General features: G+C 38.1%; 1 protein-coding gene across 1 annotated transcript in view; it reads left to right on the top strand.

Annotated features, from left to right (window-relative positions):
• Positions 1-3,115: 3,115 nt before the first annotated feature.
• Positions 3,116-20,390, top strand: part of LOC135198199 (uncharacterized) — a 73,749-nt gene continuing 56,474 nt past the window's right edge. The window contains exon 1 of the mRNA XM_064225777.1: positions 3,116-3,855. Within this exon, the coding sequence (XP_064081847.1) occupies positions 3,520-3,855 (336 nt within the window). The 5' untranslated portion in view covers positions 3,116-3,519. The remainder of the gene's footprint in view (positions 3,856-20,390) is intronic.

Here is a 20,390-nt window from a genome sequence, read left to right as displayed (position 1 = left end):
CCAAAGGAAATATTAACGATAAATTAAGAGAGATACTAAATACATTGAAAATATATCAAACATTAGATTATTGTATTTTTGTAATCTTTGTATATGATTTTGTGTATGTGTGTACTTGCATCATCATGTGCTACTTGCATTCCTTGTTACCCATTAGTAGTTAGATAATACAGGAATGGATAGTGGTTCACAGCAAAAGGCCTGCAAATAAAATTGACAGTAAATGGCTTGTGGTAAAATGAGAATTCACTACCGAGAGGAAAACACACATATAGATTTGAAAGAGCTCTGATAAGTTGGCTTAGGCTTGAACAACAAGGATTATTATTAAAGATGTGGCAGTCATAAAAATCTTCATGATACTGTATGTTGCACACAGTGTTACAAAAGAAGTCCACTTCATAAAGTTTAATATAGAATTAGCGTGGTAACTTACAATTCTTCTCAGCTTAGTCCCATTTTAGACTGGGTCACCATTTAGGATGAGCTGCTTCCATCTACCTCTGTGGTGGTCTTCTGCTTCATCAAGTCCCTCTCTGTCAAGTCCTCCCTTACACAGTTTCTCCATCTCTTTCTTGTATTCCATCACGATGCTGAAAATAAATGCGCTAAGGGCGGATCCTTGGTTGTAATCCAACCCCCACCTCAAATCCTTCAATCTCTCTAACACTACTCCTCACTCTGGTATACACATCCCGATACATATCCTGAGTCATCCTAACATGCTTCTCTGGGACCATGTTGGCCCTCTTGGCCCTCAAAGTCCCTTTGCTTCTCTCTGAATTTCTCCATTGCTGTCTCAGACAGAACCTGCGATCTGTTGTTCCAATTCTTTTCATAAATTCCAGTTGTTCTCTCCCTATTTCTATTTCCCCTCTTAGTCTGGCACCTATCGTTCTTTCCAATATTTTCAAGGTATGGGGCATCAGTTTAATACCTCTATAATAACCATACTCTTGAACATCCCCTATGCCTTTGAAAATTGGTATCAATATACTTTCCCTCCACTTCTCTGGTATCCTCTCTTGATTTAAAATCGTTTCCATCAGAACATAAAGGAGTTCCACTCCATCTCCTAATGCCTTCCATAAAAGTGTTTGACACCCTTTGCTTAAAGGAAACTATTACCATTCTCGTGTTCACATGTCCATCTTCTCTTATCAGTCTTTCCTTTTTTTCATTCAGCAATAATAGGTTCAAAATGCTCCTTCTATCTTTTCAAGATGTCTTCTTCCTTTCGTAGTAAAATGCCATTTCGATCTTTAATTTGTTTGATATGTGCGTTATCTTTGGTGGCTGTGTTTTTGGCCTTTGATAGTTTCAGCATCTTCTTCAGCCCTCCCATGTTCCCAGTTCTGTACATACATCATCATATGCCCTTGCCTTTGCTTGAGCTACCACTTTCTCTACCTCTTTGTTTTTCTCCCTAAGCTTGTCCTTGTTCGCCCTAACTGTAGTTCTTCCCATCTCTTGTTTGCCCTTTTCTTTCTCACTGGCTTCTGTATGTCTTCATTCCACCACCAGCTCTCCTTTTCCTCCCATACCATTCCAAATGTATCCCCAAGTACTTGCTTTCCATGCTTTCTAATTACTGATCCATTATGTGCCCATCATTTCAGAACATTTTCAATTTCTAGATCAAGTTCCTCCGACACCTTCTATTTAAACTCCCTTCCCTTATCACCAACCTTTAATAATTTATACCACTTGATTTTCCTTACTTCTTATTTTTGGTTTTCCTTTCGCTTCATCCCATGATTCGGCCATTCTTCCTATGCAACTCTGTTACTGGACTCTTCAGTTACCAGGACAGAACTTTCCTAAATCCATTTCTATTTTGTGCAATTTCTCCACTATAAAACAACATGTATCCGTCACCAAGCTTCTTTGGTTGATCTTGTTTCCTGAACATATAAGACATCCTCCTCCTTCCTCCTCATAAGATCAACCAACTCACTTCCTCTACCTTTCATGGACCCAACATTAAACTGGGAGTAACCCTTGTACAGTCACAGAGTTAGGGCCATGTATTAGTGTGTCATTTACAATAGCACTATTCTGTTCCATATTATGGCTCATTCCAGATTAGGTTTTGGCATATTAGGTATTTATGGCTTGCGACCGGTGCTGAGTTGGACTGGCTTCCCCCTCTAGCCTCACCCCCAGTGGCTAGGTTAGTGTGGTAACCTACACTTACAAAATAATACAGATTTTGCTTTCATTATCAACACCATATGGACTAGTCCCTCGTTAGTGATAACTACTTTTACTCACCATATGTATTTTGTTAATTATCTTGCATAGATGTGGTGCTAGCAGATGGTGCTAGTTGTCACTTGCTTTACCAGATATTAGAAAGTTACATAAAAAAACTAAATTATAATAGAATTTGTATAGAAGATTATGTACAGGGTAATGCTATCCTAAAAATTCAAAGTGCCTTACATAAAAAGCTTTGCCCATTGATAAGCGCAGCTTTAAATATCAGAGTTTTGTACTGGGATGTACTTCCATAAAACATTTGTGATACATACCAGTCTATACTTAGGTTGTTACCAATAACATCAATAATGACAGAATTTTCAGGTGCTTGTCTTACTGAATGTTGATATTCAATATTTCTCCGGTATAGGTTCATCTATGTGGAACCAGTATAGGATTTATTCTACATTTTGCACGTTACCATACATAAAACAACATCGTTAAGTGTTTCTTTTTTCTCATTAATGTTAGTGACAGCAGATCAGGTTGTATTTGGGTAGATGAAAGCAAATGATTGTTTCCTAAAGTTTTATTTTCCCATTTGCGGTATAAAATCATATAGGATTTTCTTTATCAACAGTTTTATTATTGTGGTGGATTTCAATGGAACATTTTTTTTTTAACCAAGGAAAGGGGGAAAACCTGCAACATTAAGATGGTATCAAGATTAGAGAAACATTAGGATCAAATGTTGTCGAATCCACGAACACTAGTTTATGAGAGAAAATAAGTAATTCAAATCCAATATTGTTACCATTTTTTTGCAAAAAGGCCATCATATGTTTTGCAAGAAAAAAACGTATGTTTTAACACACTTATAAATAAAAATATACCCTTTGTTGATCATTATAAGCAATGACGGAGGAATAAACTAGGAAACATTTTTGCTGAAGAAAGTTATTTCAGAGGTCAGGTATTCAAAGATGCTCTAATTATGATTGTATAAAAGGGTCTTAAAAGCCAGGTAAGATTCTCCATATCTTTTTGATTGCTTTTTATAGAAGATAACTGTTCGATAGCCTCGGTGTTTAGCTTGGACCTAATGAACCACATGTATTATGTTTTCCTGTAATGGTTGCTGTGTGCTGCAAAAACTATTAGTGCTCTAACTGAAAGTGATAATATTTAGTCTTTCATCAAAGACTTCTAACCTTTAAATAAAACAAATCAAGAAGGCTAATCGGTCAGGAGAACAACTAATAAAAAGACCAACATTAAAGCAATAAAAGTTTTACTGGATATATTTCACTATTTCAGATGCGGGTGAAGACATATTTACGAGACAAGAGGTTATTTGCCATAATCCTGATCATCGGACTGTACTTCCTACTGCCTGCAAATGTCATAAGAAGTGCACCAAGGAAAGACCTTGTAATTAGCAGTGACTTTCAAATAAATAAAATAACAGTGAGTGACTGTGACATCACCTTCAGTTTAGGAATTTGTCAGTGTAACAGAACTATACGAGCTCGTCTACCTCACATTTGTCCTGAAACATTTCCTGATGTCGAAGAAGTACTCAAAACAGTAAAAGCTATGTATGGAGAGACCATCTGTGGCGACTGGGCTACGCTACGAGGACCTCATCAGAGAGTAAGTTAGATTTTTCAAAATGGAATTTTGCTTCTTCTTATCTTAATCCCTCGTCACTAGTGGAACAACTAATTACAAAATCATACAGGCTATGATGCAGCAATGAAATTTTGCATATGATTCACTTTAAGGTAGTTTATTAAGAAATTAACGTTAGCATAAACGAAATCCCACTATGACCGTAAAACTGAGGGAACAGTTCCTCCTCAGCTCGCTTACCAGGTTTAGGTGCAAAATGATGTAAAAGAGAACATACATACATTTATACATCTTGAACTGGTGGAATCAATGACCTGTGAATTAGGAAATGTTACTATATTTCAATACCACCACAAATAATATGTAGGTTAATAATGAATCCAGGCTAGTGAGTTTCGACGTAATTTCCTTATTCATAAAGCTACCCACTGAGATCTACTGGAGTTTTTAGGGGATGTGCTTGGGAGCAGTCAGCTGGATATACCCTTTTCCAGGCACATGCCAATAAAACCATATAAATTTGAATTCAACAGGAAATTTTACTCTCGACATTTTGGTTTGGCAATGGGCCACCCTTTATCCCCATGTTGAGTAATTTGTAATATTAAACAAAATCATTCCACAAGACGTAGGGATGTTTTAGTATGATGATAACACAATGTGCGTTAACGAACATGTAAATAGCTTCTTTGTTAAATCAAATGAATCGGTTCTTTCAGCAATATTCACCGAGGAAATGGGAAGTTGTATACCCTTTTTAGATTGCATAATACATAAGACTGATAATGGGTTTCAATATAGTGTACAGAAAATCCACCAATATTTCTGTCTATGTTCATATTCTATCTGTTCACAGCAATGAAGGTAAGAAATAAATTTTCACAACTGTTCATAAGAGCATTACGCACATGTAGCCCTGAAAACATATCTGATGAAATAGCTATGATTAGGGAACATCCTGTCTATGCACTTGACAATGTGTTATCCCCTCCTCAGAGAGGGTGAGGGATATAAGATTTACCTCTTCGAGGTATGTTGGTAGCCATGGCCTTAGAGCAGTAAGGCAATGAGTGACTTTCTCTCTCTCTCTCTCTCTCTCTCTCTCTCTCTCTCTCTCTCTCTCTCTCTCTCTCTCTCTCTCTTATCCAAGTAACTCACATATCACAATTACCTAAGGTAGCAGTTCAAGTTTCAAAACAATATTCAATTTCTTCAGGAATTTACTTTTCATTAAGCAGACCTCCCTGTATCTTTTACTCTATCTAACTCATTATTTTTGTACAAGCTCTGCAAATGTCTTATCTACTGTGAATAAATAATTCACTTTGCATTTCATCTATCATTCCAGTTTGTGTTAATACAGGCACAAGGTATGGCACTGGTAACAGTGCAGGAAAGTAAGAGGTAAGAAGATTGGTATGCAAAAGGGGGTAAAATAGAACATTTACATATGGGAATTACTATAAGATACATGTAGTTGCCGAAGGGAGATATTTAGTTACCTCTGGATAGCAAAACTAAATGCTCAGGGAATGTTAAGGACACCTCCTAGAAGTTAATGACTGAAAGAACATCAGCTATTTTATTTTCAGTTCCCTGGACATATTCAATTCTCCACTTGTAATCTTGCATATCTAGACTCCACTGCATTAAGTGTTTGTCCTGATTCCTGAATTGAGCCAAATGCCTTAAGGGGTTGTGGTTGGTTAGGACCGTTAGGGGGAACTTGTGATCAGTGTTGTATGCTTCACAGTGTTTCATAGCAAGTACCATCCCTTGTAATTCCTTTTCAATAGTGCTGTATCTTGGTTCTGCTGGGTTCAGTTTCTTCGAGTAGTATGCCAGGGGATGTCTGATACCATTGGTAATTTGGAGCATTACCACTCCTATACATCTACTGCCATGTAAAAGGGTTTGTTATAACATGGGGTACTTAGTACTGGCTTATTCGTTAGGATGGCATTTGAAGTATTATACACTTTCTTGCATTTTTCTGTGCATTTAAAGATCTTATTTTCTTTAAACAGACTTGTTATTGGAGCTGCAGCTTTGGAGAATTTAGGAATGGACCTTTGGAAATATTTTACCATCCCCACAAAGCATCACATTTGTTTCTTAGTTTCTGGATGCGGCAAATCTAAAATAGTGTGGATATTCGCATCTTATGGCATGATTTTACCACCTCCTACTATGAGTTCTAAAATACATGATTTGTGCCACTCCAGATTGACATTTCTTTAGATTCAACACTAAGTTTGCTCTTTTTAAGGCTTAAGGGCCTGTGTTAGGACCTGCTGATGTTCCCTGGCTAAGGCACAAATTACAATGTTGTTTAAGTACACAACCCAATTTTCAATCCAAGCAAGAATCTTGTTCATCATTTTGAATCCAAAGGGAATCACCATGTACTGGTAAGACCCATCTTGGGTTGTAAAAGAGGTCAGTAGGCACGACTCCACTATGAGGGGAACCTGCCAACATCCTTTCTCTAAGCTGATCTTGCTTAGAAAGGGAGTTTTGCTGAGGCTGTACAAGCACATGTTTATATATGAGAGTGGGTACTACTCTGGTTTGGTGATTGTTCAATTTTCGAAAGTCCACACATAATCTGTCTCCTCCTCCCTCCTTAGGTATAAGTACCACCAGGGACGACCAAGCACTAGTGCTAGGTTCAATTAAGCCAAGTTCTAACTACAACTACACTTGTTTTATATGTTTGTCATTATGTGAATTCATCTTATAAAACCCCTCGGCTATTGGCGGAGTGTTATCCTCGAGTGTTATGTGGTGTTCGAGGACTGAGGTACAGCCAAGCAAGTCCTGAACCACCTCGTTGTATTCTAGTAGTGATGCCTTAATGTCCTCTGTCTGAGTTTTTGTCAAACCCTTGGTGATGTAGTTGATATTCTCTTGCACCTGGGAGTTCGGTTCTGGTGGTTTGGGGGGCAGGGATCAACTATACCCACCACAGCAGAGAAAAAGGGCCTGGAGGGAGAGTCTTTATTGTCTGATTGGGTCTTGTAGGGCTTAAGAAGGTCTACATGAAGCCATGTGGCTTGATGATGCCCACAAATAACAAAATAATTTTGATTACCTCTCTTGTTGAGAACCTTATGGGGATGGTAAATTGGGTATCTAGAGGTTGAGATACTCTGGTCCTGAGAACAGGTGGAATGAGGATAAATTAAGGACGATTCTCTTCCCAGTCACCACCATTTTCATGCTGGAGTTTTGCATGAAGTGGTCAATGACTGATGAAACCTTTCCTGCACGATGTCCCAGATGCAATCGTAAACAGTTTTGACAAAAAGATTGAATCTATACCAGATGAGGAACTAATTTAGGCCAAAATTCAGAAACATATGTCCAAATGTCCCATGGCAGATAGTACATTTTTTAATGGGACCAGCCCAAGAAATACAATACAAAGAGACAGATTTTCCTTCTCCCCATTTATGTGTAAAAGTGAAATGTAATAGAGGATCGATCGATTAAAGGCAACAGCAGTTGCGTTGCTGCAATTGTAACAAACCAGGGCACACAAAGGAAGTATGTAGAGTCAAATATTGTCGAATGTGTAAAAGTGTCGATCACTGTTGGCAGATATGGAGGGATGCGAGACCTACACCTCAGAAATTCGGGAGTTACAATACTAGAACTCCCCGGGTAGGTCACTTAAAAGGGCAAAGGGATCGGTGAAATTTTTGGAAAGCCGATCAACAAAAAGGGTACAGATGATTTGTACGTGCCATTGTGGTCTCGTGGGGGAAGCCCCAGAGGCCAGGCCAATAGCATTTGGAACAGTGGAGGATGTGGATATCCCGTCCTTCATAGACACTGGAGTGTCTATAAATTTAATGGGCCATAATCTGTATCAATCCATGTTCTCCCATTACCCTTTGAAACCATCAATGGAGGCGGTGTGTGATGTACAGTTGGACACAGGTTTCCATGGTATACCTTCTTGAGGGACTTCAAAAAAATTATACGGTAACAGTGTTTACTGAGGGGGATGGGGGGAGGACTCTTCCTCTCTAAGCAAGAGTTCCACCAATAAGCTCTGGAATTCTTTCAGTGGGAGGAGTCATTAGGTATGGTTGGAAAAAGACACACATACACACACACACTCACACGGAGTAAAAGAAAAAATAATAAATCTGAGCAAGTTATATAAATAAGATTACTGTCTCACTTTTAATATAAGTTTGTTTATTAAGATTCCATTTAACTTTCGTCTAAGGCGTTATCTTACCACCGTGTCTGTTATTATATATCGGTCATATTCATTATGCAATACTTAAAATTGATCAAAATTTTAGAGTTATATTTTGGTATTAGAGAGAATCACGAACATCATAACAGGATATTTTAACCTTATCACTTAAGCCAAGTTTATAGTATCGGTTGCAGTGCGTTTCCTACCAATAATATAATAGGAAGCTATAAAGAGAAGAGCAGCATCACTTGATTGAATATTACCCAAAAACTCAGCAAAGGTATTGAAAGTCTCTCTCTCACTCTCTCTCTCTCTCTCTCTCTCTCTCTCTCTCTCTCTCTCTCTCTCTCTCTCTCATATTAGCTAATTTAAAGTGACATGTCATCTAGAAATACCACTGCGCTAAGTATGCAGTTTTGATATGTCATTAACACCCTCTAATCTTGACTAATCTAATATATGCATATATATTTTTTCGGAGGGTGGGGGGTGTGGTGTCGGGGATTGAATTCTTGTTGTTAAGCCGTCTTACAGGTTTTGGAATCCTAAAATGTAATTCAAACTGATAAAGCTTCTTGCTTTTGCTGTACCGGTGTCCTCAGCCTGGCTTTGCTACAACTGAAATGGGTGGGGGACTAAGGGTAAGGTGGGCCTGTTGCAACCCTGATGAATAGACGAAGTAGATATGCTTGTGGATAGAGTATATGGCTAACGAAAAGCTCCACTTGAAATATTTTCTTGTTTATCTTTAATGCCTGCGTGTTTTTAGTGTTTATCCTAATATTATTATAGTACGGTATATTTTCTGTATACAACAACATTTACAAGAAGAAGGTTTGGGTTAAACTCACTCTCTCTTGTAAATACATATAGAATGAAAAGGAGAGAGAGAGAGAGAGAGAGAGAGAGAGAGAGAGAGAGAGAGAGAGGGGGAGGAGAGGCAAAGGAAGGAAGAGGAAAGGGGTGGAAGTTGGGGTGGAGGGAGAGGGTAGGCGAAGTTTTTTTATACTGTTGTGTTCGTATCCATTTCTGGCTAATCAAGCCTTTTGCCTCTTCGTACAGGACATGTGTCTATTCTTTATAATTTGTGATTCATGATACTCTTATAAATTATGGTGCTAGGTGTAGTACACTATAGCAAAATCTCGTACTTATACGTATCTTAGTTACAGAAAATAGGTTAGAGAATTCGCGAACACTTTTACCGAGCTCATTTTACGAAGCAGTGCTCGACGATTATTCATTTCTTAATGTAATTATTAACAGGAACAATAATTGCATGAGCACATTATATTTGACAGTAGTATCTTTATTTCATACCATGGTGATTATGATCCCTATTAGCTAATCCTGCAATCAAGGAACAATATAATGATATATGAAGCATGGTATTGTTTTACTCAATTCGAAACAGAGTCTGAATCCCAACGGAGGTGAGGTCGACAGCAGGATTTTTAAATGGGTCAGACTTCATAACCACTCACCATGAATCGAAGGGACACAAATCTGGCGCTGCGAGGACGAATTGTCAATTTATGCGACAATGGCTTCTCCATACAAACCATTGCACGTGATGTTGGTGTGTCCCCCACCACGGTACAGTTGTGGATAAGAAGGGTGGGAAGAGTGTGGGAACTTGAACGACTTGCGCAAGTTGTTTATGCTGAATGATTGGTGGATATGTTACATTGTTCATGGTTATTAAATCTTGCTTATTTAATGTGAAGGTTTCTTTCTGAAATGTATTTCATCTCGCTATTATAATTTTGGTTAGACTACAGATATCCACAGCCATCCCAACACCACAGTAATATTTCAGGTGTACCTCCATAATTCCACACCGGTGGGTGGTTGGCCCTTGCCAACCTCAACCATGAACAAAGTTAGATAGTCGATTGAGTTGTCTCTGTAAAATAAAGCCTATAAGAGCATTTTATTTGTGCCCACCCCGTCACAGTCATTGTGCGTCTAATGATAGCTATAGTTTATATATTAAATGTAATTTCAGTGATGGCTCAGGAATGATTTACAGTTTTAATAACCACCAACCAAATTGAGAATATTATGGAAATATGTAATCACGTTCTATTTGATATGCTTTTGAAACCAAAAATATACGGCCATGTTTACTAAATTATGATCAATCCATCGAGTACAAAATTAGAAGAATCTAGAATTGATTGCAATGTTATAAAAATTATAAGTTAAACATTTAAGATAATATGTTCTCTTAGCTAGGCCAGGGGGTCCACGGAAAACCACCCTAGCTGAGGATGACGCCATTATCGGGGCGGTTTGAGAGCAACCCTTAACCAATGCCGAGGCCATTTCTGAAGACCTTGGATTTAGAAGTGTCATCGATGACAGTACGAGACAAACTCCATGCTGCTGGGATTCATCACAGAACTCCAGCGACGAAGGAGCTCTTGACGGAGCAACATAAGGCGGGAAGGCTTGATTTTGCCCAATGTTATGCTGATAAGGGTTTGGACTTTTGGGACCGGCTCATCTTTACTGACAAGAAGTGCTTCCCGTCCACATCACATGGGAAGCTGCATTGTTGGCAAACAAATAGAACTCGGTATGATAAGCAAAATCATTACTTGCATCAATTATCAATTGCATTCTTCTTTATATTAATCATTAATCTTCAAATTTTGTTCCACGGAAGTGGACTGTCAAAATATATAAAGGGAGTAAACATAAATAAGAGTGCTATTTCTAAGATAAATATTAGGTAAGGGACAGTGACATCATTTGCTATTTTTCCTCAAATAGAATTCTTTCAGTGTTGTTCATCACTGAGAAGTTAAATTCTCCAAAGGTATATATTTGATTTATATTATACACCCCCATTTTTTTCTCTCATTCAGATATGAACCCTGTAACATTGTTGAGGTGGTTCGATCCAGCCATGTCACCTGTAACGTATGGGGCTGGGTGTGTCTGCATGGTATGGGAGATGTGTTCCGTATCGGGGGACGATTTAATGCAGCTAAGTATTTTGAGCTGCTGCAAACCTCCTTCTTGCCTTTGTTACGAGAAAGGAATTTTCCCTCCCCACCAGGGCCCATCCTGTTCATGCATGACTGGAGTCCCATTCACATTGCTTGCGTTTTTCAAGAGTGGTTTGCCAGATAGGATAACCTGCTTCTTCTTGAATGGCTGAGCAAAGGAGCAGATATGAATGTGATTGAACACGTGTGGGCCCAGATGGTGAACACATGGAAAAAGGAACATGAGAGAACAACACAGCAACTCATGGCTCACATCAACTCTCAGTGGGAAATTTGTAGGAGGCTGCAGCAAATTTTCAACCTTTTTCATTCGATGCTCAACAGATTGAGGGAAGTGACTGAGAGAGAGGGTGGATGGTCAAGGTATAATATAAATGTTATATTTTATGTAATAGGACATGAAATGTTTTCATTTTGTTCTCACTAGTTATTTGATTATATGTTTTAATAAACATAATTCACAACAAGTTCTTATTATAACCATGATATTCTTGATATAATATTCGAAGTTTCTGTTAAAAAAAAAAAAAATAAAAAAATGGCATACTGCCTCCATACAATATTGAGAGTATTGCAGTAAACTTTCCTACTTACTCAGGCCCCACATGTTTTTGATGTCTTCCTAATCACCGTTTCTTGTTAACAGCATTGAATTATAGAACTGAATGACTCGCTGAGCACTGTTTTCATACAGTGAGGTCGGTAACAGTATTGGCAAATTGCCTTACCTGTATACTTTGTTCACTGTGGCGTGGCCGATACAGATATGATACTTCGCCTCTTATTTTCGCTTATTAGCTTCTTGGAATCTATAAAATAGTTTCCATTATTTGAAATGTAATGCTTTATATCTTACTGATATTTTCAATGTATCTTTGGTTAAAACCTAAGTTACATGAACAAGAGTAAAAATGTGGCATATTTTTTGGCCGTCGTTGTCGTTTCTAAGTATAAGGGTCATATGCTCTGTAGGATATTTTAAAAGGTAACTGTCAATTCAGTAGATGATACTCTCTTTATGTCAGCCACTATAAGGAAAGACCAAATGACTTCACCTATCACCTGAGGTCAACGAAATATATAGTCTATAATATATCAGTGTATACATAATTTTAGAAAAACAACAGTTAACCCTTAAAAGGTCAACCACGTCATATGACGTGTTGCAGAGGTCATCCCACACATGTTGTTTACGTCATGTGACGTTCTTAAGTTTTTAAATTTGCACGCCTTCATACCTTATTGTATCGATATTGTTTCTGTACTACTTAGTGCCTTATTAGAGGTCTTGCTGGCCGTTTGCACTGCATCTTCCATTTGTATGAACTGCGTGGGAGAGGGGAGGTAAGGGTGGCCGAGGAGGTTGTCAGAAATGTCAAACCAGCTAATCCTGTGTGGCAAAGGATTGGTGGTGATAATTTTTTGCCGCATGAAACTATATCAGGAATAAAGTTTTTTTATTCTGTTTTTAATGATTCTATAATGGAACTGACTGTTATGAAATTGGGAAATATATCAAGCAAACACTCAAGGGACAAGAGTGGTGTGACATTACGGTATCAGAGATGAGAAATTTCTTTGTTTTGGTTATGCTTATGGATATTGTCAGGAAGAGCAATCTTCGATAATACTGGGTCACTGATCCTCTCCTGAATACACTAATGACATATCAGAACTGCAAACTGAGCGCAGGGTTTTTTCTAGATGGCATCATGTCTCTAAGTTAGCTAGTATAGCTGAGAGAGAGAGAGAGAGAGAGAGAGAGAGAGAGAGAGAGAGAGAGAGAGAGAGAGAGAGAGAGAGAGAGAGAGAGAGAGAGAGGAGCTAAATGTCGGAGACTCTCAACACATTCATTGAGTTTTTGGGTATATTCAATCAAGTGCTGCTTTATAGCTTCCTATTGTAGAATTTGTAGGAAACGCACTGCAACCGATGCTGCTAAACTGGCTACGTTCAAAGGTATATTCTATCAAGTGCTGCTTTATAGCTTCCTATTGTAGAATTTGTAGGAAACGCACTGCAACCGATGCTGTAAACTTGGCTTACGTTATAAGGTTAAAATATCCTATTATGATGTTTGTGATTTTTGGCAATACCAATATAACTTTAAAATGTTGATACATTTTAAGTATTGTGTAATGAATAAGACCAATATATATTAATAGACACGGTGGTAAGATAACGTCTTGGCCAAAAGTTAAATGGAACCTTAATAAACAAACTTATATTACAAGTGAGACAACATCTTTATTACAACGATATAAACTGCTCAGATTTCTTCTCTCCGTGTGTGTGTGTCTCTTTCTCCCACCATGCCTAATAAATCCGCCCACCAAACGAACTCCAGAGCTTATTGGTGGAACTCTTGCTAGCAGAGAAGGAGTTCTCCCCCCCATCTCCCTCAGTAAACACTGTTACCATGTAATTTGTCGAAGTCTCTCAAGACGGTGTACCAGGTAAACCTATGTCCAACTGTACAAGCCCATAGATTAAATATGCTGGGTTTTGTTAGAATACAGTTTACTCTGGATGACAGAGTGTTAATAGAACCATTTTTGGTTATACAAGGGGTTGCACTGGGCAACAGACTTTTGCTGGGCCATCCTGCATTTAGAAGACACAAGATATCGGTCCATACAGGTGTTAGTGGTATAATGGTTGGAATACCTGGTGTTTTTATCCCTTATGAGGACGCAAGTGAAACTGAGGATATGGGGAATACTGAAAATGGGGATGCTTTTGGTGGTGCTAATGGTAATGATACCAGGGATATGGGGAGTGGTGATACCAAAACCCACACTGATGATACGGGGAATAACTACGGTGATGATAAACGGGATATTGAGGGCCACAGTGGTAACAATTTTGGCCGGTTTAACAATGGCACTATGGGTCGTGATGCTGATATTAATACTGATATTATTATTGATACTAACAATGGGGTCTTGGTGGATGGAATGAGAGCCACAGGTGGTGATATTTATGGGATCGTGGAACAGGGAGGTACTAACCACATATATAAATGTGTATTATTAGAGGATGTTATTTTAATGCCAGGTTCAAAGACTATGGTAAAAGTCAAACTTAGGGAAGTGAAATTGCCCACGGAAGTATGTGTAATTGATGGCAGTGAGAAACTAAGAGGGGTTATTAGCACTGCATCAGTGAACAGTGTATCAAACACTGGTGTTACATGGGTAGAATTACTGAACTGTAATGATACAGTAAGGAAATACCAGAAGAATACATATGTGGTAGAACTCCAAGATTGGAGTAATTACAGTGGTTCAGTGGCTATTGTAGAGGGGAAAACTGAGTTTTCAGAGGCAGAAATCAAGGAAGCAAATATTTAGAGAACATTTAGCTAATGCAGATTATAAAGAGCATATAGAAGCGATAAGTGAGCTTTTGGCAGAATTTGGGAACACGGTAGCTTTACGAGGGGATAAACTGGGATTGACTAATGTGTTAGAACATAAGGTAAACTTAGAGGAAGGTACGAAACCCATTTTCATTCCTGCATGCCACATACCTTTCAAAATCAGAGAACAGGTAGAAAAAGAGGTCAGTAAATGGGAAGAGGAAGTAATCATTAGACCTAGTGCGTCTCCATACAACTTTCCTCTGTTAGCAATGCTAAGGACAGCTCTGTCCGAGTATGCGTCGATTCCTGACCTTTACCCAGTCGCTTGCTTACCAGATCTTTTTGTAGAAATCGGGGGACATAATATTTATAGCTCAACTGATTTAGCGCAGGGTTTTTTGCAGCTCCCTCTTAGTAAAAATAATAAGAAATATACTGCAATTTCAGTGCCCAAGGGACACTATGAATTTACGCGGATGCCATTCGGTTTATCGGGTAGTCCAATGACATTTACCAGGTTGGTAAACAAAGTTTTGCACCGGTTATTGGGTAGAAGTGCTTAAGAAAGTACTTAGGAGACTTAGGTTAGCAGGATTGAAAATGAAGCTAACTAAGTGTTCCTTCTTGAAGAGGCAAATGACATATTTAGGTCATGTCATATCTAAGGAAGGGGTTAGAGTTAACAATGATAAAGTCAAAGCAATACCAGATTTTTGTACCTTGAAATCAAAAAAAGAAATTAAGTCATTCCTAGGGATGGCAGAATTTTTTCATAGGTTTGTGAAAGGATTTTCTAATATAGCATTTCCTCTAACAGATGTATTGCGGTAAGACATTCAATTTCATTGGGGGAGAACCACAAGAAGTGATTTTTAAAAATCTTAATGATGCGTTAATGAATTCCCAAGTTCTGAAATTTCCAGATTTCAGCAAACCATTCACATTGCTGACTGGTGCCAGTCAGGAGGGTATAGGTGCTTGCCTTATGCAAAAATTTGATGGGAGGTTCAATCCCATCGCGTTTTATAGCAGGAAATTTAAGACAAATGGCAGCAATGAAAGATTAATGGCTACCATAGATAAAGAAGCCTTTGCAATAGTATCAAGTTTCGTTCATTTTAAAATGCTACTGATGGGGAATAAAGTAGAAGTGCTTACAGACCACAATCCATTATTGGATCTTTTTAATAAACCCGATTTGTCACCCAAAAGAGCTCGATGGTTCTTAACTATCAGGGACTTCGATGCAAAGCTCATATATATAGAAGGCAAATTAAATGTAGTCATGGATGTCCATAGTAGAAATTTTTATGATACGGAAGGATCTCAAGTTGCACTAGTTACAAGTGATTCTATGCAATGGGATATGAGTCTCAGAGCAAAGGCAGGATGAAGATGAAATTTTGGCAGGCGCAAAAGCGTTCCTCAGAGGGGAATCAGTCAGGAAAGGTTATAAGTTACCTTTTTCAGGTTTAGAATTAGAAGGTAATCTGTTGGTCAGGAAAATTAAATATAATCTGTTGGTCAGGAAAATTAAATATAAATTAAGGACTAGTGAAAGTAAAGGAGACAACACAGATCGTGATTCCGAAAGTCCTAATTCCAGTGGTTTTGGATATAGTACATTGCAGGTTCGGTAGTACATACTTGGGGATAGAAAAAAACGTATAATGAGGTGCGTGCTAAATATATTTGAAAAAATATGGGGAAAGATGTGGAAAATTTTGTGAAAAACTACAGTATGCAATGCTTACAAACCCGCAAGGATAACTTCCTGCAAATTAGGGTCATATCTGATACCAAGTAGACCTTTTCAGAGAATACATATGGATATCCTAGGAAATTTTTGAGAATATAGGTATGCGAATAAGTACCTGTTGGTAATAGATGAACTAACGAGGATAGTAGAACTTTTTCCACTTAAGCATAAAACAGCCAAAGAAGTAGCTATAGCATTTTTCAATGGTATCAATTGCAGATATGGCTCAGCTGAGGTTTCATTGACCGACAATAGGAGAGAATTTGTAAACAAGACTTTAATGTGTTTGGCAGAAGTCATGGGGATACAGAAAGTAACAATTATTCCATACAGACCTGAAGCTAATGGGTTATGTGAAAGAGCAAACAGGAAAGTGCTCGAGGCTCTCAGGAAGACTGTGGGAGGAAATGATAAAAACTCTGACAGATATATAGATGTTATTAGACATAACATTAACACTATGGTCAGTAATTCCATTAAAATGTCTCCATTTGAGGCACTGTTTGGTAGCCAAGCACGAGGCACATTTGATCTGCTAACTGTACCTCATCACGGAGAAAATACAATCGAAGCATTAATTTCCACAGCAAAGGAGAGACATGCTTGTCTCAGCCGGAATCTCGAGGCTACAACCCGAGAAATGGTGGAAAGAAGTAACAAGAAATTATTAGATGTTAAAATTGCTGTTGGAGACGATGTATTTTTTAAAATCAATGTGAGAAATAAACTAAATTACAAATTGGGTCCGAAATTTGAAGGTCCTTTTAGAGTTATTGAGGAAAAGACAGAAAACAGATTTGTAGTCTTAGATGAAAAGACAGGTCAGTCAAAATTAACTCACATATCTAAATTGAAAAAGGTTAGTAGTAGTAGCTAATAAGATAACCTCGCGCCGTTGCATCTTTTTCAGATTTTGAAAATTGATGATGGAATGTGATTAATCAGTTTAATGTAACTTTTTTTTTTCCTTTCATTCTTCCGCTAATTTTCTTATTATGCGCAAACTGCGGCGATTTGGTGTAAAAACCAGAAGTAATTACTTCATGATGAAAAATGGGGTGACAAAATATGGGAAATTACTGTTAAGTTGAGAAATATTATAAGAGGTCTGTGATGTTGATGATACCTGGCGGTGATTTGGCGATTCTTGGTTGTATTGGTTTATTGTGGCTCTTTTGCTGGTGAATTTTTTTGTGGCTATGATTTTTGGTGGTGATCTGTGATTTTATGAGCCAAAAGTGGTGGTGATTGTGGTTCTTTTTGGTGTTATGGTTTTATGGGGCCCTATAAAGGTATTGTATTTTATGAGGTTATGTTCACAAGTGGTTATATTTGGCGGTATATAATTGTTATGCATAATTCTTGAATTGTGGTTTTCTGTGGTTTATATCCTGACTAGGTGATTATCGGGGTTTTATATATATATGGCAGTATCATAAATGCGTTACTTTGCGGTACATTGGTGGTCAAATGGCCTGTGTGGTGTATTTTATAATTGGTGTTTTTTTAATAGAAGTTTTCAACGACAATTTTTGGGGTACCCTTGAGGTGACAACGAGGATGTCCTGAGCATAATTTTTGAGGAATGTGGTACTATAGTATCAATAAAAATATATTGAGGATTCCCATCGAGGATTTAATAAATGATTTTAGGGCCATTTGAAGGAATGATGATTTCTGACGAGTGTGACTAGACAAATCCATAGTGCGATTTGAGCACATGTTGTATACACAGGTGGCTTAATGCTGATAATGCTGTGATGAGACCGATTGTTGACATTTTCTTTTGGAGTTGATTACTCAGAAGTTTGCACCATTTTCAGGAATGTCGATGATGACTTTCCACGGGGAAGAATTTAAGGGGTCAAATTCAGAGGTCGATACTGATATGTTGCAGCAGCAATTTGCATGACAATACATACTAGGTTTTGTAATGGAAAAGCGGTGAATTATTTTTTTTCTCCATATACATTTTGTACTGAGAAAAGTTGAATTATTGTTATTATTATTTCTACAAGGGAAACTTGTAATTGGGATTAAGCATTTTTTTTATGGTAACACTTTACATAGGATTTCTATTATAGAGAGGAGGTAGAATTTATCTTGGAATACGTAAGATAGAAGGGATATTCAACATTATGTTTGATGGAGCTTAGCTGTATAAACATTACAGGGATTTTGCTGTATAGACATTATGGGGTTTTTGATAGTATATTTGTCAGATACAGGATTAATAATGAGTGGTCAGTTAGTGATAATAATTCTCCCAATAAGCTTAATATAGTCAATAGATAAAGATCATATTTTATTTTAGTGAAGAATTTTGGTCCTTAATAATTGTCTATGGGATTGGGTATATTAGTTTATGACAGATTCGTGTGTTAAAGCAAGACTTTATTTCTTCTAAGATCATGTAGACTTGTCAATAAGTCAGTTAGAACCTATTAATGACGAAACACGGACACACGATGACTTTAGAGAATTCCCAACTTCACACGAGGGTGACAACGAAAACAACTTAGGATCTACAACGCAAAAGGTCGGATCTTCACACGGGCGACGATGTTAAGAGTTGCCTTTTCACGGACGAAATATCGTCGATGGATTGTCGCAGGATACATTTTGGGACAAATCAGGAGTCTACAATCTTCTACGAGGCGGGTGCAAGATGCACTTGCATAGTAGTCACGGGATATTTCAAGTTGACAACGAGGTGATGGTTACGATTCCTTCATCGGGGGACGTCGAACCTACAGTTCAGCAACGAGGGTATTAAGATGCACCTATAGGGGTCGCAGATGCTTAAGAATGGCGCATGCAGAGTCGTTTTGAGATGGTTCGTGAGCTTAGCCAGGATCTACAATTATTCGACAAAGGTGTTCGTGAAACACTTACATGGGACCACGAGGTGCTTAAAGTTCCGCCTACACAGGAGATGGTTACGGTTTCACCGCTACAGGATAACGATGAAGGTGGATTCTTCTTCAACGATTGCTACACAGTTCCAGTAATTGGAGTTGTGGTAGCAATAATATGCGTTGTAGGAGCTACCAAACTTCTGTGCAACCAACGGAGTATGAGGACCCCAGCAACAGAAGTAGCTCTAAATCATGACAGATGCAGAATTCTCTCACTCTTTTAATTTCTGCCTGCTTTCATAAATAAACTAAATCCCCATTGCTTCTCCTTCAGAGAATAAATGAAGTGGAAAATATTTGTGATTCACATTCATAAGTGTTCTTTCATTTTGCTATCTCTGCCTTAAGCAAGTCCCAGTCACATTAATCACATTTTAAATCTAGCATTACAGTACAGTCTTAATATGCAGAATAGGAGACAGGGGACATTGTGTACATCGCCTGTGCTCCCACAGTGCCAAGGTGTTTATACTATCATCAGTTTCATGTCTCAGGGTGGAAGATTGAAGAGCTGCTGTTATCTATTATTTTATGATTTATGGTAGTTGCAATGATCATTTCATGCAATTAATTCTTATCCCCTAGAGGGCTTAACATTCTCTGGTTTTTACATAGTGACACTAATTGATTTGTGAACTAACATAACTTCAGTGCCACAGAGCTAGTGCCTTTAGCTCCTGTGTACATATCTCCTGATTCATGTAATAATAATTTAGTTAAGTGTAATATTGCATTTCCCTTAAATCCATTAACTCTGATACAATTTTCCCTTGTAGATCTGTGCAAGGTCAACAATTTACTTTAGAAATTAAGTGACATCTGACAAGATTGGATGCCACGCAGGTATCAACAGAAAACAGGGGGACAAGGAACTAACCGCAAACATAATCTTTGGAGATAACTTTGGAGAATTCCCAAACTCATACCGAGTGGTGACAAACGAAAACCACTAAGGATCTACTGCGACAAATGTTTGGTCTTCACCATGGGTGACGAGGTCATGGACTACTACTTCGGTAGCTCATGTAGAGTCGTCTTAGGATAATTTCTGAGGCAAACCAGGGATCTACGATATTTCTATGAGGCGGGTGCAGGAAGCACTTGCATGGGAGTCGCAGAATATTTCAAGTTCAGCAACACAGGAGGCGGTTATGGTTCCTACATTGGAAGACGACAGATCTACAGTTTATCAACAAAGGTGTTTATGATACACCTACAGGGGTATACCACGAGGTGGTAAAAGTTCTGGCTACATTGGACGCAATTACTGTTCCTCCACTAT

Source organism: Macrobrachium nipponense, chromosome 21 (assembly GCF_015104395.2).
Source record: "Macrobrachium nipponense isolate FS-2020 chromosome 21, ASM1510439v2, whole genome shotgun sequence".
In the NCBI taxonomy this organism is placed as follows: domain Eukaryota; kingdom Metazoa; phylum Arthropoda; class Malacostraca; order Decapoda; family Palaemonidae; genus Macrobrachium; species Macrobrachium nipponense.
The sequence above is the reverse complement of the archived record's forward strand: the minus strand, read 5'-3'. Positions and strand labels throughout refer to the sequence as shown.